Consider the following 27,999-nt stretch of genomic DNA (forward strand, 5'->3'; position numbering starts at 1 on the left):
GTCAAAATGTTAAATGCTATTTGTATGTGTGGTTTAATGCACTCTGGAAAACATTCGAATGCATCTCATTCTTTGCTTCTAGATGCAAACAGATCATTTCTTCTTGCTGGAACATGCCAGGGAGCTACTTGGTAGCACACGCAAGGGAGGCTTTCTTGCAAAAATAACCCTATTGCAAACACTTGGTGATGGCAAACTGCTCTCAGCCGTGGACATCCCCACAGAGTCCTTCCCCATCCCGTGGGTGCTGCTACCTCTGCTCAGCTTTGGCACTTGAGTTACTTCCTCAGCTTCTTGAGGCTCTCCGTTTGTCTCTGTCTCTGCTGGGCGGTTGGATGCAGCCTTTCTCCGCTCATCCTGCTCAACGAGCATCTTGACCACGGGGGCTGTGTGAGTGGTGTAGGCAGGCCGGGGGCGGTGGCACTGGATGAGGTGGCCGGGCAGCCCCACGTTGGCTGAGGGTGGCAGATACTCTGGAACCCAAGAAACAGACACCATGAGCGCACAGCTGGTTACCTCCCAGCCTCTTCCCTCTCGGGGAAGGGTTAGAAAGAAGGATGCCTTTGATGACACTAAGGATGCTCTTTGGATTAGTGATGGCTTTGCTATGGCCATGGAGGGCCAGGCAGCACTAAGGGACAGCAGGCCATACCAGGTGGCTACTCTGCATCAAGGTTCAAGTAACCCATGCAAGAAATACAGATGATGCCCATAAATTCTAGCCTTTGTACCTTTATTTCTATACTTGAGCACAGGGTGCGATTGCACTGACCAGGAGGAGCTGCAGGTCAGTATTACACAGAGAAGCACAGTGGGAAAGGAAAAAAAAAAAATTAATATGAAAAAAATAATCAGCAGTTCTCATTTCTGCAGCACTGACCAATGGCCAAGATAGCATACAGCAGGACAAGACCACACTGAAGATCTTCCCAGTCTCAGCTTTCTGCCCTAAACCCCATAATCACTCAAGTCTTGCACCTCAAACACAAAGCTACCAGGCTGGTAGGAAAGGCTGGAGGGATTAGGCTTCCCATCTGCTTGGGAAGATGTCTGCCCAACGGAAACTTCAAAGCCAAAAATCCAAGGGAAAAAAACATTCAGAAAAGGAAGATGCATTCAAATAGGTCTTGGAAAATGAGATCATCAGTATTAGCATTTTTAGATACAGGGCTTTTCATAAAACCAGCTTGTTTTCGCTTAGATGGCATTAGTCCTTGAAGAGTTATATAGCAAAAAAGCAGAATTTTCCATCTGAAATATTTCACTTTTCAATACCTTTGCTTAACGCAACAGTTAATTATGACTAGAAAAAGTAGTAAAATGCAATCTTGCTTAGCGCAAACAAGCTAGAATAAGATGGGAAAGTCCTACTGATAAAGGTTTCCCTGAAGGTCCATTGCTGTCAAGAGGATGAATTTCCATGCTACAGTATATTTAGAACTGGTCTTTAGCAAGCTCTGAACAACAGCCTGCATGCAAGAAAGGATGGAGAGATGGAGCAGCCACCCTGCAATCAGGCTTTTGCTTAAGATATCCATACTTCGCGCTTGAGAGTCCCCCGTGCATGGTGGACAGGGCACTCCTAAGGAGAGGAGGTGGGATGACTCGTTTGCCCTCAAAACAGGCAAGGACAAGACGTGGCTGCTGTGGAGGGCAGCAGAGGCAGAACACAGTCCTGTTAAAGGCAAAGCTATTTGGTTTACAGGTGTGGAAAGCCCGATCCACTAAATGACGCTAACTCTTATTCCTCAGGTGCATTATGAACCACTTCACACATGAAGAAGCAGGTGGAGGCCAATAAATACTCATCACCTCCACAGCCCTGTTCACCAGCGGTCCCGGGAGAGCACTGCAGCCCTTGGGTACCCCTCCCCAAGCTGGGCTGAGCCAGCAGCGGAGCAGGAAGGAGGCAAGCTGCTTCAGCTGGGATTTACAGACCTGCCCACATCACACACACCTCCCTGTTCCTAAGTCAGCCAGGTGTTGGTGGAAAGCCTGGTCCTGACCTCTCATCGTGTACTATTTTCTTTTACAAACTGGGTATAACTGCCTCTTTCCTCCCCTTCTTTCCTGCAGAGGGTCAGTCCTTTCCCACCAAGCTATGCATACCAGGGAAGCAGCCAGAAGAAAAGCACGCTGGCTCTGATATTCAGCTGTGACACTCAGGGTCCTCATCAGAAAAGTGTGCCAGCTCTGGGCGTTCAGAGAAGGGGACATGCAGGGACAGAGCCGCAAGCGTTTCTCACCAGGCTCCTGGTGGAAATTAAAAGCAAAAAGCTTGGAGCTCTGAGAGTTTTAAAGAAATGAGAGCACTTACAGAAACAGCTTAAATACTTCAAAAAGCTGCTTCAGATTATCTTCTGCTAAAGCTGTACGGACAGAAGGAGGGAAGAAAAGTGGATTTGCAGTGGCTTCTGCACCGAGCCACATCCCACGGGCTCCCGAGCCCAAGAACGTGCACCGCGGTCACCGCTCCTGCAGCCCCTGCCCGCAGCGTGGCTGGTGCCAAACGGGCTCTGGGTGTGCAAAACGTCAGGAATTTGCTTTTACGTAAGCCATGCTCCTGCTCGTAAGCTATGCTCCTGCTCACGCTGCGGGAACACGGCTGGTGCCAAGCTCTGCCTTCCCGCGCTCCCCCTGCCCGGCCCCAGCCCAGCACCCCAGCCCAGCACCCCTGCGAACGCCCGAGGAATATAGCAATGTGCATCGCATCCCAAGGGCAGGCGCTGGGGCTTCGCCTGCTCCAGCCAGGCTCTCCAGAAACCCCCAGCTGGCCTCCCCCGCTGGGGAGACAGCAGCGGATCCAGCCGGGACAACCCCATGAAGCACCATGGTGTGACAGCAGGGTGGCGGCAAAGGGGGACGATCAGCGATGGGCAGCCCAGGCTCTCCCCAAAGGTTATAAATAGAAACAGCCTGACGTGTTTGCAGAAAAAAGTTTCCATACCAAAAAAAGTTGCACTGCAATTATGTTGCTGTGAACTTACGCCATCCTGTACCTATGCTGTACACACACACACTCAGCTTTACAATCAGAAAAAGTCAAATTAAAAAACGTCTTTTTTTAAATTATGAGCTTTCGGACAGTGGCACACGCTGTGCTTAAACAAAATGTTTATTTTGACAAGCTGAGATAGTCCAGTCTCTTCAAATGCCTGTTCTGACTCACTATCTGGAGGTTTTAACCCTTGTTACAGAACCGGTTTACAGTTCAGCTCATCAGGCTGACGTGCAGCAAATACCACCACCAGAGGGTTAAAAAAAAAAAAAAAAGTCTTGTTAAAGGACAATTCAACTATTTTCCAAGTGTTTCTGATGATTCTGGCTCAGCCCACCCTCCAGAGAGCTGGGAGGGACAGCAAGGCACCCCCAGCCCCGGCAGAAGGAGTCACGCCGGGGGCTGCTCCAAGCACACACAATTGTGAGCGTGCATACGTGCAAGCTAAAGCGCTGCACCGCGGTGGATGGAACAGCAGGCTCAGGCCCCAAACCCCACCAGCCAAGCACAAAAAGAGCTGATCTGGAGCAGTTTTCCCCACTTCTGTAGGCTGCAGCTCAGGTCTTTGCAAAACGAATAAACACACGGAGCGAAACCCGGGCACCCAGCCACCGCGCGGGGCTGGGCTGTAAATTTAATTCAGCAGTAACAAAGCCGGTGGAAAGAACTCAGCGAAACCACCCCGCCTGCTCCCGGCTGGACCCAAAGAGCTGCCAGATGGGTGACAGGGGGCCAGGGAGCGGGGCAGCGAGGGCACAGCCAAACCAGCAGCACCAGCTGCTCACCAAGCACACCCGAAGGTGCCGTGGGTGAGGACCACGCCGCACACGGATGGTGGGCTGCTCCCGCGTACAGCCACAAAACAAACCGCGCTGCATGTTTTGCAGAGCAAACAAAAAAAAAAATCCAGCTGAGTCCCTCACCCAAACAATCAATTGTGTAATGAAAAGGCAAGGAATGAGCACAACGAGGTGGTGGAACCGGGAAGGACAAGGGTTACGGTGCTGAGGTGTGGCTCCAGCCCGCGCCTCTCGCTTGCACGCCTGGTGTTTTCGTTGGAACATTTACCTTCACTGCCCCGAGCCAGATGTTCCCAGCTCAGAGAGCTCCTGATGTGGTGAGGCTCGCTAAGCTCGCGAGTTTGGGACAGGGGGACATGTGCATGTGCTAGGCGTGTCTCCTAATATTTTCAGTGTTTGTACAGTATTATTTTGACCCTGGATAAATACTGCTACTTAGGTGATACTTGTGTAGGCTGGAGTTTCAAAAGAGCCTTGGCCTCAGCTGCATTGATTAATTGCTACAGCATCATCACGGAGGGCAGTAAAATGAAAGGGTTTTAGAATTTCCTGAACAGTGGGGGGGGGGGGGGGCGGGAGAAAAAGCAGTGTGATGGACAGCAGCTCAGCTCAGATATTTGATGAGGTGGGAACATTTGGTGACAGGATAAAGTTTAGATACCCACCAAATGAATTCTCCCGTCTAGTTGGGGGTGCAGGGAACCTCAGATAAGGCCACCAGATCTGCCTTCCAAGTTGCCCGTGGTGGAGTGCTGAGACAGAGGGTGCTGCAAATCCCAGACATTTATCCTCTGACGTTATCTCCAGCCCTTCGCAAGCCAGCAATGACTCGAAAGGCCCCAGTGAGTGAAGACACAAACATCACCCTGACTACAGAGCCCAGATCCATCAGCTTTTCCTGCATTACATCCCCGTGGAGGCCACAGACAAGTGACTCCTTCACACTGATGGCATGACAGGAGACAGCCAGATGCCACAACAGCACTGGGAGCTGAAGATGGGAATGCAAAGCACTGAAGAAAAGATGCCAAGGGAAATCCCAGAGCTGACAACATCTCAAAGCAAAACAAGATGGGATCATCAGGCATCATTTGTTATTTACAGCCTGTGTTTGGCTACTGGCCTGGAAGTGATTTCAGAGCCCAGGAAGAAAACGCTCCACAATGACCCTGGGTATCCTCTAAGCAATCAGCTCCTTTGCTTCGTAAGCACCTGCTAGTGAGACCTGTCTCCAGGATTGTCCTGGAAAAGGCTTTCCAGGGCAGAACTGGGTTGATTTCCCTCTCACTACAGTGTCATGATTATTGCCTGCCATTGCCTCTGCATCCCCTGCCTGGGGCTTACCTGAAGCTGTACCCATTGTGGTACCTGCTCATGAACTGCTCCAGCATGCTCCTCTCCCATCCTGATGCCAGCTTGGGACCTCACCAGCCTGCGCTGGGGAGCACCAGGGTGGGATTTCCACATTCCCCCCAAACTGTGGTTTCCAGCAACAAACCTGATGCTAACACGGGCTGCCCTGCCTGGTAACAGGGACCGGGTCAGCATCAGGCCTGGCCTGCCACACACCACCTGATGCAGCTGAGAAGGGACACATCTCCCTGGCCTGTCACAAGCCACCAGCCCACTGCACATGGGGAGACCCATCTCCTTCTGCAAAGCACAACCACCAGCCTGGCCTGCAAAGCACAACAACCTGCAGCCACGAGCACCAGGGCTTCCCCCCAGAACCACACACTCCCCTCCCATCTCTGCTTCCACCTCGTGCCATTCACCGCCTGCTCCCACCATCCATCCTTGGCAGCAGGTGCACTGCGAGAAGAGGCTATCAGGCTGTGTAAGGCTCTCCACTCGCATCCCAGCCTGCGCTTCTGTTGGGTCTCAAACTCAGTACGCACCTGAATGTGCCGATTCCCTCCCCCGAGATAAGCAGCCAATGCAAAATATAAAGACAGAACCCGACTGAAGCAGCAAGATCAGACAATGGCTAAAAACATCTCTCATGAGACCAAGTGCATCAGGGCACCTCACCTGCTCAGGTGCAGTGAGAAAGGCAATACTAAGCTGGCTTTAATTTGGGACAGCTGGGAGCATCTAAAATGAGTGCCAGGCCCCTACAGCACACAGCTATTTCTGAAAAATTCAGTTTTGCAGTGTTGAACTTCATGTGCCTCTGCTGAAAGTGCCAGCCCTAGAACATAAAACCAAAAGAAATCTCCCACCTGGAAGCCTTCCAAAGAGGGCCTTGAAGGATGTAATATCTAGAATGGGACTGTAAAAACACCCTGTGTTAGCTTAACTTTTTCCACCAGAAATAAAACTCATCCAACCCAAAAATTCCCTATTGACTTCAGAGTGCTTTTGAAAACCCCATCCACAAAAGCAGCATTGATCAAATTTTATTTTTTAAAAAAGTGTCATCAGTGGAATGATATCTAAACAGAATAATTCAGGAGCCTGACCTAACGTTCCTAAGCGATGGGCAACCTCCAGCGCTGCCCACGCAGCCTGTGAGCAGCTATGTAGTGCTGGGGTCTCTGTCTTGCTCCTGGGCTAGACTGCGCTGTGCAGCTCCCTTTAGGATGGGGGCCAATGTGCTACTTGGCATCTACTACCCAAGTACTACTATTTAGCACATCTACTACCCAAGGCAAGCAAAGACCTGTCATCATCTATAACAGATGAGCTTAACCTGTTTGGGCTTGCAAGCGCAGTTTCAGATTAGACGGCAGCTTCCTAACTTCATACCTGACCAAACTTTCATCTTAACATCAGGTGGAATTTATGTGAGGACAGCCCTAGCTTCAAGACACATGTACACACAGCATGTGTTTTACAAGGATGCTGATTTTACACCTGTGACGGTACTTCCTGGGAATTTACTGTCTGGCAGACCTCTGCAAACCCCTCAATGTGAAAAGCTCTCCAAGTTGCTCTAGAGGCTCAGCCAGGGCACTTCACAGGGGCACTGCAGCCCTCAGCCTTGGAAATCCTCTTAACCGCCAAGGTTCTGGTAAAGTTTAAGATCCAGAGATCTGTTTCCATTCTTCTCCCCAACAAAAGACCCAGCTCCTGATTGCCCACGTGCCACATACAACATAGGGCCATGGCTGCAGCTATTTCTATGTCCTTCAAGTTACCACAGAGGGAATTCACTGTGCAGCACCCTCCGCCCCCCTGGGTCACACCTGTGACTGAGTATGGCAGCCAAGAGCTTCCTCTGGCCTCAGGTCTGGGTGGGAGCTGCCACAGCCCCCTGCACCAGAACGGTGCCTTGTGCCTCTGCCACAGCCATACGAAGGCTCACCGCCTGCACCCACAAGCACCACCTGAGGAGCACCACTGCACTAGCAGATACATCCAGGTGAAAAAATCAAATCCAAAAGCCTCCTTTGTACACAAGAAGCTGGCACCCCTATCCAGCTTTGCTGGCTCAGTAACCAGACCAGAGCCACGGAGATGCTCCAGTCCCATCCCACAGGTTTGGCAGCACGAGCCACCAGCCTGCTCAGTCCAACCAGGCTATTAAATCAGATTCAGGTTGTCTGGATACCACAGCAGCACACTGCAGAGGGCAAACTTGAAAAGACACACACACACCCCCTCAAACAGCGATCCTTTGGAGAGGTTGAGTGAAAAACGGAACTTTCACACAGAAGTCACCAACAAGCGCTATGATTCCTATGAGAATGGGGACACGTGCAGCCAACTTTAAATACAAATCAAATGCTCCCGAGCTTCAAGACACTGTCAGAGGTGCAAATTTCTCTCTGACTGCATCCAAAAAGCGCTGCAGCACCAAAGCCAGGTGCTTCCATGGGCAAAAAAAGGACGTTACTTGCAGACAGAGACACAGAAGTAACATCACACAGTGAACACAACTATATTTTATTAACCAGAACATTAAAGCACATGCTAAGTTTTGCTCAGGCTGCCAATTAAGGCTTTCCCCAGTTTTCAATTATTATTAATTCACTTAAAATTAGCAGGCTAGGCTGTATACCTGCCACTGCATTACACTTCATGCTGCTCATTTTCTTTATCTCTTCAGGATGGGAAGAAAACCTTAGACAAAGCTCTGTTGCTGAAACCCTCGGTCAATAAATGTCTCCCTCACGATCTACAACTCTGCTGATAGTACACAAGGGAGCCGGTAGCAGAGAAACAGTAAGGTAACAGCCACTGCTTGTTTTATTTTATTTTCCCCAACTACAGGTTGAGATATTCGATGTAATAAAAGGAAAAATCACCCCAAGAGAAAGGAGTGAGGGCTGCTTTTTATGAAAGACATTTAAGTCCTAAAGCGCCCAGCACTTTGCTTCGTGCTACAACTCATGTGAGTTTTAATGCTAAGAGAGTTGCTGGCAGCGGGACAGTTTTCACACTCTTCTATTTAGAGAGACAAGCCTGAAAAATAGCCAAAGCTGTCACTTATAAATCAGGTTGTTCTGACAGTGCCCAGAGCAAGCAGTAAAAGCAAATGGGGGGAAATGAAATTACATGCTGCAAAGGGAACTCTGCAAAATAATAAGCTTTTATTTTGTGTTTTTAAAAGTTCACCATAATTAGAACAATTTTTTCCTCTGTTCTTTCATTTGTTTTTAAGCCAGCCCCTGCTGACAGGCTCTGGGCCCCCAACCTCTGGTTCCCATTCATTTGGCTTTGGCCATGTGGTTCGCATATTCTTGGCCAGGGCACGCTGGCCTGCAGGAGCAGACGTCTCCAAGGGCTGGGGTGGAGAAGATGCAGCACTTGGTTTGCTCTGGGCATGGGAACCCGTGCAGACCATCCCTCCCCAGCAGCTTGCAGGCACAGGTGTTCCTGCAGCACAAGGTCAGTCCACAGGACACCCAGGTTGGTGGAAAAGGTCTTCCCTGCAGCAGGCTTGGGATGTCTCAGACCGTATCATCTTCCACCAGCGTGGGATTTTTCATTTGAGCTGGGACATCTGGGTTTTTTTCTACAAACAAACTGAAAGCTGCTGATCTAAATTAGGAAGACAGCAGCAAGTGATGTCCCTCCTCTTGCCCCAGTCCTGAGGGGAACCACATCCATTCCTCCAAGCTGACAAGCACCACTGGGCATATCTTAACACTGTTTTAGAATCTTAGCTTACCCTGCTTTGCTGGGGGATCCTCAGGACAGGAATTCCTGCCTCCAAGGTTCCTGTCCAAAGATTTTTCAAGCTCTCAGTTTAAGCAACATGAAAAGCAACAAGTGCTACTCTGCCAGAAGTCAACTTTACACCTTACTTAGTCCTATACAATTCAACAGCAGTTTGCTCTCATCTTAGGCAGGATTAATTTGACCCTCAGCAAGAAGCCAGATGGAACAGCAATTGCAAAATGAACTGCTGGGAAACACATAAAGCTGATGAAAGGATAAGAGCAACAAAACCGCCCTTTATTCATTCATTCATCTGATGTTACTGTTTGAGGTTCTCCATAAACTGCTTGCAGCCCAAACTCCTCCCCATGCATGTGAATCGGGAAGCTGGGATAGAGATGGAAACAGATGATCACAGGCTCTGAAAGGGCTGGAGGAGAACGAGATCAACAGAAGAGGCAGCCAGGCAATGTGGAAACTCGGGATCCCCATAACAGGTCCCAGGGAAGGGGAAAAACCCTGCCTCGGTGCTAGGGCCATAGCGAAAAGCTAATAGAAGAAACTAATAGCTTGAGGAGTGTTTTATTTCTGTGTATTCCAGGATGGGCTTGATCTAACATCAGGTGGAGTTGACTTTTGCCTCCAAGGGGCTTTGGATCCACTGGAAATTGAACCACGGGGTACACTATGTTGGCCCAAGAACAGTTAGCCCCAGGCCAGGAGGTACCATCGCATCACCCCAAATACTTCCAGACAGGTGCTGAGGTGAGGAGGCAAGAGATGAACCCACATGGATCACATCCCTTCCACCACCTCAGCTCGCTCCAGAGCGGCCTTTCCAAGCGCTGCCCCAACCCCAGCATCCACCTTCAGCTACCAGGACCAGCTTCTACCTTCAGCGGACAGGAACAGAGGAGAAACAAAAGGGTTTCCACAGCAGCAGCAGCTCACAGGCACTGCATGCCCCAAGCTTCACTGAACATGTCTTACAATGCGCTCAGTGATCTATCAGGTTACGTGGCTGAGCACAGGAACACGGAGCAGCACACTTGTGTGGCACAGCTGAATGAGCAATCATCCTGGGAACACTGCTGGCACTACATTTCATAATGTAGATGCAACATTACAGACCCCTTTCAGCTTCTAATTTTGATTCTTACAAAGGGGAAGGGAACATGCTAGGAAAAAAAAAAAAAAGTGGCCTCCAGGATAGAAGCCTTCAGTATTGGACTCAAGTCACTCCAGTGTGTACATGCAAACAGCAGCTAAAATAGAAGGGGCGGTTTCTCAGCTGCTGCAATCCGTGTAGTGCTGTTCATTTGACAGTCACTTAAACCAGGGGAACATCTGACCCCACAGCAGGATGGATGATGCCCTGGCAAGAGCAGAACAAGGTACTGGCCCAGGCTGGTGTAAACAAGGATCATTCAGCGTAAACAGGGATAGTTCACCAGCCTCCCTATGGCTGTGCCCAGATCTGTAAGCAAGAGCGTGCCCCCTGCAATCAGGCAGCAGCAGTCCCTTGAATTAAAAGCAGCTCAGACTGTTCATTTCTTTCCGAACCCAGTTTCAGCTGCCTTTCTTGCTGCTCTCTGGCCCACAGCCCCCTCCCCAGCTAGTCCTGCATCCCTCCAGCCGCGCCAGCCTGGCTGGGGGGTGGATGAGGAGGCTGGGCTGCCCGTCCCGCGGGCACCACCGAGCTGGGGGAGCAGCCAGAGCAGATATTCAGGAGAAAGTGCTTGTTTATGCGAAAACACAAGGAGGCAAATAGTTGACATTAAGATTTTGAGGAGGCTGTGGGACTGGGCTATTTCTTTCAGCCCTCACACAAAGGGACCTTTTTTGTCTCTCTCTAAAACAGAAACGATATTGAAGGGTCTGTGGAATTTCTGGGCATTTTTTTCCCCTCAGAGACGCAATGGCCCGCACTCCAAGGCGACCAGCGAAGCAGGATGCAAAGGACAAGATGTTCATATGTGCCTCTGCATCCATCTCCTGTCCCCCTGCTGCCACAGCCACACCAGACCCTGCACCCCCAAGAAGCCCTTGCTGGCAGCAGCCAGAGGGGCAGAGCTCAGAGATGCCCCACCAGGGACCAGGGCTCACGCAGCTGCACCCGTGCCTGGAGTGGCTGCAAATCCTGCAGGAAGCCATTTGCTGAAAGCACCCCCTTTTGCAAAGGGGGCTGCAGCTCCCACACCCACCCTGCCGGGGAGCTCCAGACTGTTGTTGCACATCCAGCAAACACCATATTTCAGGCCACAGCCTGGAAGCCAGGACAGGTTGCCTTGGACTTGTCATCCCACATGTCTCCAGCTTTAGCCATCCCCAAGAGGGGCATCAAGCCCACACCAACTGCCAGGCCAGCCCAGCTCCCCCTCCCTGCACATGCTCCTGTCCCAGCAAGGACCAGGATACATGTGCTGCTGCTTCCTCAGTGCATTTCCCAACACGGCTGAGGACATCTCTCGACACGTTCTTTGTGGAAGCATTACACAACACAGTTTGGCTCCAGAATGTTTCCTGCATCAGTGCCCACAGGGCTTGGACCAGCCCAAAACCAGGCAGCCAAACACACAGGCAGTTGTGGATAGGGCACCTCTACAACACCGCAGAGCTCGCCACCGCGGAGAAATCTCTGCTTCTGCCAAGACAAGTTCATGAAGGCACATGAATATACCTGCTACCTGACCCTCTGTGAACCCCTGCCACCTCAAAGACTGTAAGAATTTGGCACAGAGCCCACCACGCTGCTCATCCTGGAGCTCCTTACACTCCCAAGGCACTTTCTGCCCACAAGATGATAGGAAGAGCTTGTCCTCTGCAGGCAGCCAAACTGCCATGGGTGCTGGCAGGAGAGCAACGCCTCCGCTCAAGTGAAACACCAGATAAGCCCAATGCCGACAAAGCAGCCACGGTTTATAGGATGAAAGTCCCATAAATACCAGGGCACGGTGCAACTCCTGCTGTTTACAGGCAGCCCCCCGCCTTACCCGCTCAGCAGCAAGGACAGAACCAGAGACCTCCCAAGTTCATTTGGAGATCCACCACGTTCTCCCCTTCCTGAACATGCATAGCACCCAGCCAGGGCAGTAAGGATGTTTTAGCACAGCCCTGGTACAAAAGGCTGAAGACAACCAAAAATAAACCCCCCATTCTCCTGCAGCGAGCGCCGAGCATGACCCCGGTGCCAGCAGAAAGCGCGTAATCCCACCGAGGAGAGGGCAGATCCCGGGAACAGCACAGCATTGTACAGTGCTGGCAGCAGAGCGCACATCCATGAAACCCTGCAGAGCTCCCCATCCCGTCTGTTCACATTGCAGTAGTTAGGTAGGTTGCATGTTGGTCTAATCAGCTGTGGGTGCTGCTGCACGGTGGCCTGGTGTTACGGCACGCAGAAGGTGAATCTGAATTCCTCGCACTAGTTCCTTGCAGCCCTGTGCTTTGTACAGTTTGCACAAGCAAGAAACTAGTGTGGTGGTGGAACACGAGGACCCCCCCCCGTCAGGGGGAGCAGCGGAGGAGCTGGCAGAATGTTCTCCCTGTTAACTGGGAGACTCTGCGGGATGAAAGCAAAAATAGAGTATGTCCGCAGCCACACCTGATGGAGGCACTTCAGAGCGGCAACTGGTCCCAGCCCCACTGGGACTGAGCACCAGCTCCTGTTTCCCCAAGGCACTGGGCACAGCCTGCCCCAGCACCATCCAGCCCTCCCCAGCCGCCTGCTCCACAGTTCCACGTGCTTTATTTCTCCCTGCTTAGGAGACTTTTCATGGACACTAACTCCTGACCACCTAGAAGCCCAGCCACAGGAAAAAGCCACCTCTGGGAAGCAAGAGGAGCCCTTCCCAGTCCCCAGCATCTGGCCAGGAGCCATGTCTCCAGCTGGTTTTACACATCTGATGTCCTGGGGTACTGTGCATCCTCCAGGAGGACTTAACCTCCTTGTCCATGGGGAAGGAGATGGGGAGCAGCGGCTGCAGCCCCAGCGTGCAGAGGAGGAAGCTGGGGCGAACAATGGGTGCTTTGTCAGCCCGGGCCAGGAGACATGATGGAGCAATAAAAGCTGCACGCTGAGCTGGTGGGATGGTTCAGACTGATCAGCCTGTTCGTCCTTCGCTTCCTGGAGGCCCCTGCAAGAAATTCTGGCATTGCCCCTTCAAATCAGCGCTTAGCTAGAAGAAATCTCTCTTCAAACCTCCGAGAAAGCTTTCCTACTGGTTGGAGCTCTCTTAATTCCCAGTTTGAGTTTGCCTAATAAATCCCAGACGGCTCGACTTCCATAACACTGATCTATGAGCTCAGGCAGAAGTTAACCCTTTGTTAGCCCCAAACAGGGAGTGAATAACCTTCTCCTGGTTTATATGCCTTCAGTGCCTTTTTCGGTAAGCTGCGGGGGAGGGGGGGGGGGCAAACCCTGACAGCCTGCGGGAGCACAGTACCCAGCCCCATCCAAACCCCAATGCCCCTGCAATACAGCACACCCTAGTTTCTTGCTTGTGCAAACTGTACAAAGCACAGGGCTGCAAGGAACTAGTGCGAGGAATTCAGATTCACCTTCTGCGTGCCGTAACACCAGGCCACCGTGCAGCAGCACCCACAGCTGATTAGACCAACATGCAACCTACCTAACTACTGCAATGTGAACAGACGGGATGGGGAGCTCTGCAAGGTTTCATGGATGTGCACAGTGCCTCTTTGAGACTGTTGCTATTGCACACCCGATCTCAGTGACCAAACAGAAAAGCCAGGCAATATTTTTTCATCCCTTACCAGAAATGGACTTTCAGAACAACTGGCAGTGCTATCAACCCTTTTGGTGTGTATGTATATAACTATACAAGAACACATTTACAAATACACTTTGTCACACAGGCATGTTTGTACAATCAAGTCTGGTTTTTTGCTTCCCAAAAGCATCTTCTAAAGAGAATCTACGAAATTTCAAAGACAAACGTGATACAGATTTCCACTAAGAGGCAGAACAAGTCAGAAGCATACCAACCGGCCACCCAGTGCCCAACATTAAGGCACACCTGTCTGTGGCAGGGAAGGGATGCAGCCAACATCACATCCCACATCTGACCTCCTACCACACCTTCCAGAGGAGCTGCCTGGGACAGCTGTTGGCTCGAGAAACTCAATTGACCACTGCAAAGCAGAGAGAGCTACTGCTGAGATAGCAGCCAGTGCTGCTCCAGGGGCCTCAGAGCACTGATGGCTGTAAGAGTCTTAAACCTCTACAGAAACAGAGGCTCCGCAGCAGTTCCTTCTCCATCCAGGCTCCCCTCCAGTCTCTTCCCACTGCTGGATTGACCAGGAGTGGAAAGGATTGGTAGGAGGCTCCAGCTGGGGTAGGCTGCCTCAAAGGGGGCTCCTCACCCTCCCACACCACCCAGCTCTACCAGAGAAGAGCCATCACCATCACCACTCCACAGCAAACTCAGACAGGCCATTTCCTGAGGCCAGGGCGACAAATCTGTCCCAACAGAAGCATCCTCTCCTAAGCTGCATTTCCCTACCTGCCACCCCTGTCACGTCTCACCCGCCTGACCCCAACCCCAGCAGACTGGGGGCTTGCTATCATTGTTTCCACTTAACCCAAGTTGTGTTAAAAGCACCCCAGTGTTATCCTACACATTACAGCCTCTCACACCCTGCCCCCTTTCAGTTCTGATGTTTGTAAACACCCTGGTAATAAACACAAACCCACTGCAGCAGAGCCACACACATCGAGTCACAGCTAAAGCAAGCCCCTTGGAAGCCCTACAGGATGCTCTACTCTTAAGAGTAAGAACCAGGATACCTCATATGTTTATGAATACATACATTTGTAGAGACCATTAGTTTGAGCTACACTTTGTGACTCAGCATGATTTTGCCTGGAAATGAGCTGGCCTGGGGGGTTATTTTAGTCTTGCAAGACTCCCACAGCTCACACCAAGCAATGCAGCAAACCTTGCTGTGAGCTGGATCTTCCAGAAAGCTTAATCACACATGTACTTCCACCCATATAAGCCTTACCAGAGAAGTTAGAGATGCCATTCCCTAGCTACAGAACAACACACATCAGAGTTGGAGCTTTCACAGTTTTCCTACACTTCTTTCCTCCACCAACATGTTATGACACAGGCATGGGACGCTCCTCTGGTAGGCTTGCTGGAAACCTCACCATAAATCCCAGTGTTTGTAGCTTTCAAGTCATGTGGGGTTGTACTTTCTCATGTTGTCTCCAAAGTAATCCCCCAGGAATTCCATGGCACCTACCCAAGCGCTCTGGCTGGTAACCCAGAGGTGCCAGAGCAGGGAGAGCTCCAGGACACATGGTGGCAAGGTGCACACTGCAGAGTAAGGCCACCCTGTGACCAAGGGATGCCTCAGTTCTGACATCCAAAAGCCTTGCTTTGGAAAGCTTTCCAGAAAAAAGTTGTTCACCTCCCAGCTCCCCAACCAATAATTTCACTCTCTTGCTTGATCAGCAACAAACTTCCAGAAGTCATTGCAAGCTTTCTCAGTCCAGCATCACCCTGTTGTTTATACTTCAGGTGTCTGACAGTGGGGAATATCAGAGCTAAGTAGAGTCTTAGTGCTAAAGTATAATTAATGACCACATTTTTCCTAGTAATCATTTTCCCAAGGCATTAGCCAGTACAACGCTGAAAGGACGGTCATTTTCACTGCAAGATGACCAGTTCAATGCAACATTTTCCATCCAGATTTCTCCAGCAGACACACCCGGTCTCTTCTGCAGGGCTTACAGGCACCTCAGTGGTGATGCTCCAACTCTTGAAGCCAGGGTAGAGCACAGATGCGGGTCCTGGCCCACCCAAGGGTGCCCACTCCAAGCACAGCTTGTGTACAAGACCCCAGCAGCACCGACTCCTTCCAGCCTTCCCCCAGTATCCAGGTCAGTATTTAGGCAGCAAACACCAAGCTTCCTGCTGTCACAGCCACATTGCAGAGGGCTCCTCTTGCACAAATATATGGAGTTGTTTGCTCCAGGGAGGCTGCAACATGCATTTACCTGCAATACCCTCCCAGGCGTCCTGTCACAGCTCCAACACCTCCGGTATTCAGACAAGCAGTAAAAAACCCAGCGCCAGTAGTTAAAACACACCATGGTGACTCTGCACACAGCAAGGACTGGATTTGGGATCAGATGAAATCACAAAAATGAGGGGAGAGAAACCAGGCTGGCAGCACAGGCAGGGAGGGATAGCAGCTCTAAGTATTAGTCAGAAAGAGTCAAAAGTTCACGTTATTCCCACAGCAGAAAAGTTCTGCAAAGGCACTGTGCTCAGGTTAAGGACTTCAACAGGAGGGAAAGAGGATTTTTCCCAGCGAGGGCTTCCCCCTCACAACATACCATTTGCCCTTTCTCCACGGGGATGAAGTCCCAAGTAGAACTTGACAGAAGGCAAGCCAACCCCCAAACCCAGGTAGGGGTCTGCACCTCCCAGGCAGCTCTCCAGGCCAGGATCTCCATCAGCACTCTGCAGGAGCCCACTTAGTTTCATCATCCAACAGCACGTGCACAGGGTCCTGCACCTCCCAGGCAGCTCTCCAGGCCAGGATCTCCATCAGCACTCTGCAGGAGCCCACTTAGTTTCATCATCCAACAGCACGTGCACAGGGTCCTGCACCAAACCCACATTGCACCAAACCTTTTGCTGCCTCCGGAAGAGCTACACCACATATAGCTGAGTTGAAGTCCAGGATGCGCCATGGGATGAGACAACTTGAGAGCTAATGCTCTGAATCTGGAGACTGAGCATAAAGCTGAGATGGGACTGCAGACCAGGATCTTCTACAGATGAGAACGGACTTCACAGAAACAGCTCAGACCCAGCTCAGAGGGATGTTTGCAAACCTCACACCTGCTCATGACCTTGTGCAGCCTGGCTCTGCCAAGGCTGAAGAGGCTGCCACGCAAGCAGGCAAGCTGCACAAGGAGAGTCTCGGGCATAACTAGAGCAAACGTCACCCTGCTCCTCGGGTAGTAAATGGGAGGGATGAAACTGCTGCTGTGGAGGAGTGCAGCAAGCCCCAGGGCATACACTGCTGCTCCCAGAGGTCCTTTCTACCTCCTCCCCTGGGAGCTGCCCACCCTGAGCATCTCTGCATCTGTGTCCTACAGGAGAACCAAGTATGTTTTTGCTACAGTGAAGAGAGGCATCTTCTTGCCCCAGACATTTTCTCCCACATTTAACACAGATTTAGGTACAGGGAGATGCTGAGGCAAAACAAAACTTCAAATCCAAGCACAGACCTGGCCTCCTTCACAGACAGGCCTGTCCATAACACAGAAAAATAAAAACACTGACCCACAGGAAGAAAAAAACCCAAAAAAACCACAAACTACTTTCTCCCTCCTCACAGCCTCCTTGCTATTTGGTTGTCCTCAAACAACACCCCAGCAAATGCCTGAACAATACAGGTTACAGCAACACAGCAAAGAGACTTGGCCCAGGTTCTCCCCCCACATAAATCAGCACGGTATTAGCGGAGCCAGAACTTTATGACAGCAGCAGATCTGGCTCAAATTCAGCCCACAAAACCAGCTGCCATCAGCCTAACGCAACACAAATTAAACATAAGGTTTTCCAATCAAGCCTTACATCAAAAGTAGAGCTATGTGATTCAAGTTGCAGGCACAGCTTCAAGCTAATATTTGTTTTACCTTAATTACTGTGCTATTAGCCTCTGCAGTAAACTTAACTTGATAGGCAAGATCCTGCTGGCGGCCAACAGTAACTACTGAAGAGTCATTTTTACTGATGCTCACTCAGTTATCTACTGCCACAGCCACAGTTAGGTCTGTCTGGCCAATTAAATTCAGGCTACCTTCCCTGTGAAAAAATCCTGGATGGATCCATGTGTATTCCACATCTGTGAAGCACACCAGGGAAGTACAGGCAATTCCAAGGGGTCCACCCGGGTGCTTAGTGGTGCCCTTTTGTCATTTAAAATATAGCCATAAGTTAACTTGAGCATCGATGGGCTAGTGACTGTTCCTGCACTGCAGGGGAACAAGGAGGATGCTCTGGGCTCCTGCCTTCTCGCCCTCCCTGCACCGTCCTCCTTATTTTACCATCTGTAGTCCCAACAGTTTCACAGAGAGGAAGCGGATTACTCAGGGAAGCCACATATTTCCCCTTTACGGTGACACACTATAACATGACTCAGCCAAACACAAGAGTAAAAGACAGCACACATGTAGCAATCTAGGAAGGATGGTGCAAGACTCCCGGCGTGGCTTGAGCCCAGATTCCAAGTTCCACTCGATAACCTCAGCGATTATCTCTGTGCTGGCTGGAGCACTCTGAGCTAGATGAGGAGAGCTCAGATCATTCACACTGAACGGTTCAGCAGCGGCTCAAATGCTGCCCTGGCAAGTCCCCACTAACAGCCGTCGAGTGGCTGCTGGAGAAACCCTCTCCAACATCCATTTCTGGAGAAACCCTCTCCAACATCCATTTCTGGAGAAACCCTCTCCAACATCCATTTCTGGAGAAACCCTCTCCAACATCCATTTCTGGAGAAACCCTCTCCAACATCCATTTCTGGAGAAACCCTCTCCAACATCCATTTCTGGAGAAACCCTCTCCAACATCCATTTCTGGAGAAACCCTCATTTCTCACCCCAAATGGTTTCTCACTTGCATGCTGGACAGAGAAGATCAGCTCAAACACACAAACCATCTCCTTTGTCACCCAGCAGCCTGGTCCAAGAGCCAGGGTGATACTGGCTTGCTCCCAGAGGGGCTGGAGGAGAAGCCACCTTTCCCCAAAGGGAATGCTTCCATCCACGTCAGCTAGCAACCACCCTTCGGTGGTGTTGGCTGCTATTATCACACAACCAGGACACAGCACTGAAGGTGGCATGAGGTGCCCCGCAGTCCTACACTGACAGGGACAGTCTGGTACCCGGGCAGTGGGCTGAGCTACTGCAAGCAGCCCGCTGGCTGGTCAGGGTGCTGGGATATAAATTCATCTCAAAGAGGAAGGAGCCTCATGCAGCTGTGCACTTTCCATCAGATGGGGACCAAGAGATGGAGCTACTCTTCCATGGGTTTCACAGAACAGTCGGGGCTGGAAGGCACCTCTGGAGCCCACCCAGCCCACCCCCCTGCTGCAGCAGCTCTCCTAGAGATGCTGCACAGAGCCACGTCCAGGTGGGTTTGAATGTCTCCAGCGAAGGAGACCCCACAGCCTCTCTGGGCAGCCTGTGCCAGGGCTCTGCCACCCTCAAGGTGAAGAAGTTCTTCCCCATATTCAGCTGGAGCTTCTTGTGCTGCAGTTTGTGCCCCTTGTCCTGTCACTGGGCACCACTGGAAAGAGCCCGTCCTGGTCCTCTGGGCCCTCACCCTTAAGGTATTTGTGGACAGTGACAAGGTCCCCTCCCAGTCTTCTCCCCTCCAGGCTAAACAGCCCTGGCTCCCCCAGCCCTTCCTCGAAGGGAGATGCTCCAGTCCACAGATCACCTCTGTAGCCTCCGCTGGCCTCTCCCCAGTAGTTCCCCATCTCTCTCAAACTGGGGAGCCCAGCACTGAACACAGCACTCCAGACACTGCCTCAGCTGGAAGGCAGAGCCATGCAAGTCAGCTTCTCCACACCCCCGTGGCTAGAAGCAGGAGACAAAGCATTCATCCAGGCTTTCACCTCCCTTCCCTGCCTGCCCAGCCTGGAAGCAATCTGAAGCAAGGTCCATGTTTAGCCAACAGACCCCAGCTTCTGCCACACATCTGACCTTGCTGTATGACAATCCACTTTTTTCCAGACTTTTGGAAGTACCATGAAGAACTCTGCTTGCAAGCCACTGTGTCTAGCAGTGGCCAGAAGGAATTCCACTGAGCAAGAGGTCAAGCCTCTGCGGTTTCCAGTACTTTCCTTTCACAGGCAGCTCCTAAGCCTTAAGCACATCACTTTATTTGCAGCGGCTCACAGAACTGCTGAGGCTGGAGGCACCATTGGAGATCTTCAACCCATCTCCCTACAGCAGGGTCAGCAGCAGCAGGTCGCTCAGGACTGTCTGGTCAGATTTTTAATAACCCTGAGGATGGAGACACTGTTTTTTCTGCTTTAACATCCCACTCTTTAATCACAGAAAAAAGATATTTTTTTTTTTTGTACAAAGGCATTCACATCAGGCAACATCCAATCTCAACAACAAGTTAAGCTGGCTGAAAATGAGTTGGGAGGGGAAAAGCTTCAGCTAGAAACTATTTTGCTGGAATAAATCTGCTTTTCAGAGCTGTTGACTGTTTGACAAGATTAAAAACTCCATCTGGAAAGTATCCACTTTGCATTAAAAACCTGATCAGGCAAGAGAACAGACGACTTTGCCTTTTAGTTAAAATGGCCTCTCAAAATGGAGAATTTGCACCGTTTGTTTTCATTTTGTCATTAAATTCTCCTTAGTACAAGAAAACATTTCCCAGCCAGCTCTACCAATTAGCAACTGGGCTGCTCTGCCAGCCCAAGAAGTGACAGCCTGCCTCAAGCACGGCATTCCTGCCACAGGGTGCTGCATCAGCCCTTGCACCCCGACGTGCCTTTGCTCCTGGATGGGGTTTCGCACAGCCCCAGACTGCCTCCCACCGAGCAGCACTTTGCTCCAGCTGGAGACCCACAAGACAAGTTATTGCCCAAATATCTCCACAACTCCAAGCCAGCAGGATTGCTTTGTACACAAAAATCCTTGCCCCAGTGATGCCCAAGCCCTGCTTTTGGCTTCGTTGGACCCAGGGTTGCAAACTCCAGCCCTTCATGAGCAACCTGTCCCTTCGAAATGGAGCAGCAGTGGATGGACAAGCTCATGTCACCACCCAACTACCTTAAACGTGCCTGTTATGAGAGCTCAGGGCACATCCATGACGTGCCCTGCATTCCCCAGAGATGCCGTTCAGAGGAGCAGGGTGTGTGCACACACTTTTCTGTCCACAAGCTGTTCTGGATGCAGCATGCAACATGACCCACGGGCTGAAATAGCATCTGTTTTTAGCAGGAAGATGCTGCAAGGCTGTGACACCCGCCTGCCACGCTAAAAATGAGAGGCGGGAATGTTCAGTATCCAGCCAAATCAGCCCGGAGAACAGAAATACTGGGTTTGTACAATTAATCTTCCAGGGGAAGAGAACATCCCCCTGGCCCGCCCTTAGGAAACCCAGGATGACCCGAGGGGGAGCTTCCCAGTCCCTCAGCCCTAAACAAGCAAGAGCAGAACAAAGGCAAGGGCATAAAAGGAAACCCTGCAGGGACCTGCCACCAAATATAACCCAGGAAGGAGCCAGTGCATGCAAGCAGCGAGACCCCTCTTGCACATGGGCTTAGTTTATCTCCATGGATTGTCATATTTATTTACTCAAATGACTTTCTGAAGTGCTTTAGCTACAACAGCTTCTTGCTTCTGTTTTCATTTCCCCCCCAACGCAGCTTCCCCCTGCCCTGCAGCCTGCGATGCTTCTAAAGGAGCAGCAGTCTGCACACAGGGATAAAGGTTTCACAAGTCCAGGAAAGAAAATCCCTCAGGTAGTTGTGGTTGCTGAGTTACGATGGGATTTGTGTCTTTCAGGGAGCCTCTGGAATGACCAAGGTGACTGAGGTCACTTGAAGCAGCCTCTTGATTGCTTCATTTTCCCAATTGTTAGCAAGCCCCTGGCCTGAACGGACCTGAGGGATGCCGTGCACCACAGAACAATTTAGTTATCTTGAAGGACAAAATACAGGCCCACATATCCCCCAAGAATGCCACAGCAGCATAACAGAAGGACCCCCAAGAGAACTGGCTCCTGTGGTTGAGCAGCCCTTCTCTAACCCAACCTCTCCTTCGTGACCCAGAGCCGGGAAGCCAGTTTTAGCCAATGCAGCTGTGAACAGCTCTGACAAGAAAAAGAGTCAAAGCACTCATGTCACCACTCTTGTGACCCTTTCCATACCTGCCATCTGGGATAACTTTCTGGCAACTAACAGTTTCACTCGGCACAGGAGGTTCTCCCCATTTTTGACCACATCTCACTGGAAGGGAAAGCAGTGCTCACAGAGTCCCAGGGACAAGCCATGAAGAGCCAAACCAAACATTCTCTCAGGACACAGGGTCTGCTTGTGCTGCTTACCTTTGGCTTGGTAAGCACGTACACAAACCTATAGAAGCCTGATGACTTTCCACAAATAGAGACTTCCCTGTTACCAGTGGATGCCTGCTCTCCTACAGAGACCAGGTCTGGCTTTGACTGAGGCTCCCATGGAGCCCAGCTCCGAGGACCATCCTTCACAGCTCTGAGCCCTAGGAACAAACCCAAAGCACGCCTGATCTTGATGCTCTGCAAAGCCCATGACTAAGCCCCCAACCACTTTAGTGACACATGGTCAAGCTTTTAGGCATTTGGCTCTTAGGTCAATGCCACTCAGCATTGCTTTTAACCATAACTGGAGATCGGGCACAGGTTTTTCCCAGAAGAACATATCTAGTCCCAAGGAGACCTTCACCAGCATCTGTGAACCAGGACACACCGAATCAGGGCACACCACCTCCACAGTTTTGTAGCTGTAGAGCAACCTTTTTGTGCCTTTTAGATGGTAGCAGCTTTCTGAAAACTGTGGAAATAAATGGATAAGGAAAAAAAAAGATTTAGGTCTGAAGGTCATGAGATGACTAAGTGAGAAGGAGGTCACCTAAGAGTGCTCACACACTCCCCAGACATACACACAGACTTGATGGACACACTGCTAGGGCTGGCCAACAGGGCCACATAAACATAATGAGCACATCCAAAATGATCCAAAGAGCTTTGTGGCAATTTAGAGCAACTGCCAGGGAAACTGTTAATCCTTTTCTGCAGATGAGTTGCTGCACCCAGGCTGCTCCATCAGCAGGACTCAGCCCTGGACCCATCTGGTGTGACAGGGGCCACCAGGCAGCTGCTCAGCAGGGACAGAGGTCCCAGCAGGACACACACGCTCTCACATTGAAGCCTTCAGATCAGTCACCCACAGTTTAAAAGAAGTTGCTCACTGCTTTTCTACAAGTATTCCCAAGGTATTTGTTGGCAAGTTTCCTGCATTCCTCACACATTCCTGCAAGGAAGCCTTTGATATGATTTCCAAGGGAAACCAACACCAAAGAAACACAAGTTGCTTCAGAAACAAAAGTGCTCATCACTGAATCAATCACTTCCAGCATTCTTTTCCTTAAGCTCTGATCAAGAAAATATTACTTGAAATTTCTGTAGCTGACCCTGGAGAACAGCTCAGCCTTCTGCAGCGCGCTCTCTTCAGCTTTCAACACCATCTGCTTGCTTCTGCCATTATCTCCGTTGCATAGAAAATGAAAGTGAAAATCAGAACACAAATCTTCCCAGAGGTGCAAAGAAAGAGGGTAAAAGCCAAAAACAGAAGCAAGGAGCTGCTATAGCAAGTGCCCCACAAAGCTGCCCTTTCCCTGAGCTGGCAGAAAAGGGATTTTTCAGATAAATGCTTCCTAAAGCTGGTTGATTCCAAAAAAAAAAAAAAAAAACCAAAAACCCAAAAAAAAACCCCACCACCCTCAAATGAAGTACAGATGACTATTTCCAAAAGCTTCCAGAGATTTGTGTTGCCAACCATGACACACCCTGGGTTGGACTTTCCTTAGCAAAACATTAAGCCCCCCAAGATGCTGGGCTTCCAGAGCCCGGAACCTTCTGAGCCACCAGGCACACCCAGCCCATCACCTGTGGGATGCAGCCCAAGACAAGCGGCATTTGGTTCCCCGGATCACCCGTTGGACTTGACATACTCCATGTTCAGAGGGGCCAAATCAGGGCATTTGGATCCAACTAGTTTTCCCAAGCTGCCCTGAAAGTCAGCCAGGGCTGAGGCCGTTCCTGCTCTAGGCCATATGTGCAGCTAAGGGACAAGTCCCTCGAAACATCCTCGCTAGCATGTATTTCACAGTCGTGCTGCTCCCCACTCCAAACAGGGGGGGGGAAAAAAAAATATATATATCACTCCACTACTATGAAGTTTCCCTTCTCAGCAAAACTGACCATGCCTCCACTGTAGCAGGTTTTTTGCCTCCTCTCTCCAGCCATGCATTATCAAACCCCTTTGTAAATTTAACAGCAGAGCCTACAGGCAAGACTAAAATTAATTCCTTAATTTTTTTTTTTCAGGAGCAAAGAAACTCCAGGATGCAGAAAGCCAGCAGGCTGACAGACACCTCCCTATTCTGCAAACCATTCGCTTGCCACATCGGAGCTGCAGCCAGGACCAGACAGAGCTGGGAGGAATGTCACACCCCACCCAGGCAGACACAGCAGCAGTGTCCAGAGCCAGCACCGGGACCCATGCTGCCCCACACCAGCACCAGCCTGGCTGGGCTGCACGCACACCCCAGGTCCCTGCACACTTGGAACTGCTAGATCTCATGTTCTGGGAAGGCAAAGGTTTCTTTGCCCAGTTTTACCAGCTCCTCCTGTTATATTCATGCCCTGAGGCCAGCAGATGAAGGCAGTGGGGACCCAAACCCCAACACTATTCCCAGGCAGCCAGCGGACGCAGGCTGCACCCCTGTTTTGGCACACCCTGGGGCCAGCGCTGCGCATTTGCCCTGGAACAAGCGCAGCTGGGATGCTCAGGGCAGCAGCCACAGCAAGTACTGCTGCCCTGCATGCAAAGCAGCCCTTACACACCACACACCCCCAGAAACACTGCCAGCACGCCCAGGCAACGCAGCAGCCCAGACTGCAGCATGGCCCCATGCAAAATTCACTTAGGCAGCTTTTCATAGCCCAGAGCAAGATACTACCCTTACTGCTTAGTTATCAGTGTCTAGTGAACAAGCATTAGGTGACACAGAGGACCATACAAAGGAAAAAAAGTGTGGCATCTCCTGCTGTTTTGTTAGTGGACATCGAAGTTTGTGGAGCCCAGCCAAGGATCTCACCCATTCGGGTCTGAAGTTCAAGTTTACGTGAAGATCTGGCCCAAACCCTCAGCTCTTGTCCAGCTCTGTGGATAGATGGAGAAGATGACTAGTAGATGGACCAGAGGCTGGCTCCTAAATGCCGATAACTGATGCTGGCCCCAAGTGGTGTCTAACAAGGCAGTGGGGGTGGCTCTGGATGGGCAGGACAGACTATCAGAGGAGCACCCAACACCCCAGCCACTTCCAGCTGGCACCAGTCACCCCAGATAACTTAGAGCAGACTCCACACGACCTTAAAAATAGAGAAAAGAAGTCAAAGCATCTCAATTTCTTGATCATGTTTCAATTCCTATTTCACATGACTTCTGGATCTGTTTTTCTGCTATACAACCCTTAAAACGAACAGACACTCCTGCCAGCTGAACCAGCCAGGGCTGTGCTGAACTCACCCGCGCCTCCAGAGCTAACTCGCTCCAGCTCCGTCCAAGCCAGACCACAGAGGCACAGGAGGAAGCGACAGCCCATGGCTTATCCAGCAGGTCACCAATGCAACATCTGCTTTCCATGTTCCCCTGGGCAAGGCTCCAAACACATAACATATACATCTGCCTGCCTGTCTCCATACAGCACATGCCATTTGTCTCCTCCGGCACCGCTGATCGATGACCCCAGCAAAACTTGGCAGAGTGGAGTAAAAAGCAGCTCCCCAAGAAACACACCTCATCCCTCGGGACAAAGCAAGTCTACAAAATAAAAGCTACAAGCGGAGCAGCTGTGATCCCCACCCATGAAGCAGGGCTGTAAAGGAGCTTAACGTCACCAAGTAAAAAAGGAGCAGAGCCACAGCGAGCATCCTTTCCCCACAGCAGCATCTCTGCCATCCACAGCCCGAGCACAGCAGGCAGTGTTGTCACAACCCTTCCACCTGGGTGGCAACAGAAACATCTGCAGGCTGGTGCGTGGACAGGGCTGGAGGAACCAGGGGAAATAAGTGGTCAACAAGGAGCCAGTCCCACCCACCTCAAGGTGTCTGGAGCAGGACTGCGCCTCGGCAAGTTGTCTAGCTTCAGGACAGCCTGAACCCTCCCTGAGCCCATGCTGTTGCAGGGTCACACATTAGTGCTGATGAAAAACAACTGATCCCCTTCAGGATGGCAAGCACAAGGCAGGGACCCCCAAACCACGGGGCAGGGCTCGTGCCATCAGCCAGCTGCAGTGGCTTCAGCTCCGGAGCAGCCACGCAGGTGCAGGGAGCCCTGGGGGTGCTGAGCCATCTGTGCTGCAGCATCACGGGTGGCCTGGACCGCTGCAAGGACCACCGCAGTGTCCCAGAGCTGAGAAGGGGCATCTCAGTACAGCACCCAGGGACATGTCACCTGCAGTGCCCAAGCCACCAACAGGTAATCCAAGAGCTGATTACAGCTCCTTGAGCTATTTGCCTTCCACAGCCTATCCACGGGAAACACAAGTGCAGAAATTCTACTGCTCCCATTTTACAGAGGTGGCACAGAGAAGCTTGCTGTCCTGACCAAGGCGCACAGGCATCAATCCAGCTCCCAGCCCTATGCAAAGGTAATTATGGGCCATCTAAGCACCATCATCCAGCTACTTCCTACTTTGTTTGCATGATCTTGAAACTTTATTTGAAGGACCCATTCAAAAAGAATACCCCAGCTATTTGTGAATTAATGAGAGTACAGCTATATGGAGCAACTGCATACCCATTTGTCTGCAGGCAGAGAAAACAGCACCTAATTTTTTAATCCAACTTTCTAATCCAAAATACCAACCTCTCCAGCTGTGCTAACCCCTGCTTGGAAAACAAGCAGGACAGCAGCCCTGCTTTTGCATTTGGCATGTGGGGGCTGCACACACCCAGCAGGAGATCACACAGGGGGGTCACTACCCAGAGAGATGACGGAAGATGTCATAGGAAGGTCCCAAGAGCTAGGGAGAGCTGGAGATCTGTCAGAAATCACACCACAAGGCTGTGGCACAGCAAGGGTCACCTGCAGCATCAGGCACCCTCTTAGCTGTAAGAGCACCTCTCCTCTACCTGCACATCCTCACCCCCAGGTACAAGTCCAAGAGCAGGTAGTGATGTACCAGGTACATGCAAATACATAACTGCAAGAAAGTAGAAAAGATCCAGGGAAGTGCAAAGCACCAAAAATTATCCTGTAGACCCCATCAATACTTAACTTGTTTGTGTTACACACCCGCAGGCCCGCTCTTACGCCCCTGCAGAGGCTGGTTAAAACACATGAAGTTTAATGATTACCACATCTCATGCTACATGTCCCACACCAAGCTACGCAGAAAATCATTTTTATGTTACCTACTGCAAATTCTCCCTGGCCCCACCACCAGCTTGACATTGCCCAGGCAGTGAATTGAAGCCTTAAACGAGCCACTAAGGACGGCAATTAGCCACTAATCAAACTCAATTGCTGGGCATCAGTGAGAAGGGAGTTTACACCCGGGGAAGCAACCTGCCACAGGCAACTTAAATTTTCTTCACTGTTTTCTGCTGAGCTGCCCATAACAAAATCCTAGTATTTTCAGGTATTTCAGGGAACGCATCACACATCTCCTAAGGAGGGAACTCCCAACTTCACTGCAAAGATCCAGGGTGAGCTGGAAGTTTCCCCTAGTGCTGGAGGCCTCGCACCTCGAGCGCTGACCCCAGCTCACCCCGCAGAACCAACCCAGTTCAAACACACCATTAAATGGTCACACTCAGCACAACACAGCCCCAGGTTCCCAGCGCAACAGCCCAGCCTGGCCAGCCACAGGCAGCGGGGTGCAGCCTCACCAGGATTTCTCCAGCCACGTTTAAATGTCAACCCAGGGGATATTTAAGCTTATGAATAAGAAAATAAGCAACCCCAACGTTTTTGCAGGATGCCCACACAAGGGCAATGCCCGTGCTGGCTGTGCGCACAGAGGGCATCATCCTCCAGCTTCCTCCATCCCTGCCCATCACCCCGGCACAGGGCACCCACCCTGGGCAGCCCTTACCTGCGCACGGGCTGCTGAAGGTGTCGCTGGAAAATGTTTCCATCCGCGTCAAGTCATCAAACACGTCCTGCTCCGAAGGCTCCAGGATTTCCTTTAGAAAAACATCCATTTTTCCCACCGAGCACGGGGGGAAGGGGTACAAAACCAACCAAAAAAAGTTGCATCAC

At 51.0% G+C, this 27,999-nt stretch overlaps 1 protein-coding gene across 1 annotated transcript; it reads right to left on the minus strand.

The window, feature by feature from the left end:
* Nucleotides 1-14: 14 nt before the first annotated feature.
* CDRT4 (CMT1A duplicated region transcript 4) lies at nt 15-27,999 on the minus strand. The gene is made up of 2 exons (XM_027784883.2): nt 27,833-27,999; nt 15-473 (listed from the first exon to the last, which is right to left on the minus strand). Exons 1-2 carry the CDS (start codon nt 27,939-27,941, stop codon nt 94-96), a joined length of 489 nt encoding a protein of 162 aa, XP_027640684.1. The 5' UTR covers nt 27,942-27,999; the 3' UTR covers nt 15-93.

The sequence above is a fragment of the Falco peregrinus genome, chromosome 2, assembly GCF_023634155.1.
Source record: "Falco peregrinus isolate bFalPer1 chromosome 2, bFalPer1.pri, whole genome shotgun sequence".
NCBI lineage: Eukaryota > Metazoa > Chordata > Aves > Falconiformes > Falconidae > Falco > Falco peregrinus.

Coding starts and splice junctions, on each gene's coding strand:
- CDRT4 (XM_027784883.2), bottom strand. CDS start 27,941: ATGGATGTTTTTCTAAAGGAAATCCTGGAGCCTTCGGAGCAGGACGTG. Junction 474..27,832: donor CTTCAGCAGCCCGTGCGCAG/GTAAGGGCTGCC, acceptor CTTGGGTTCCAG/AGTATCTGCCACCCTCAGCC.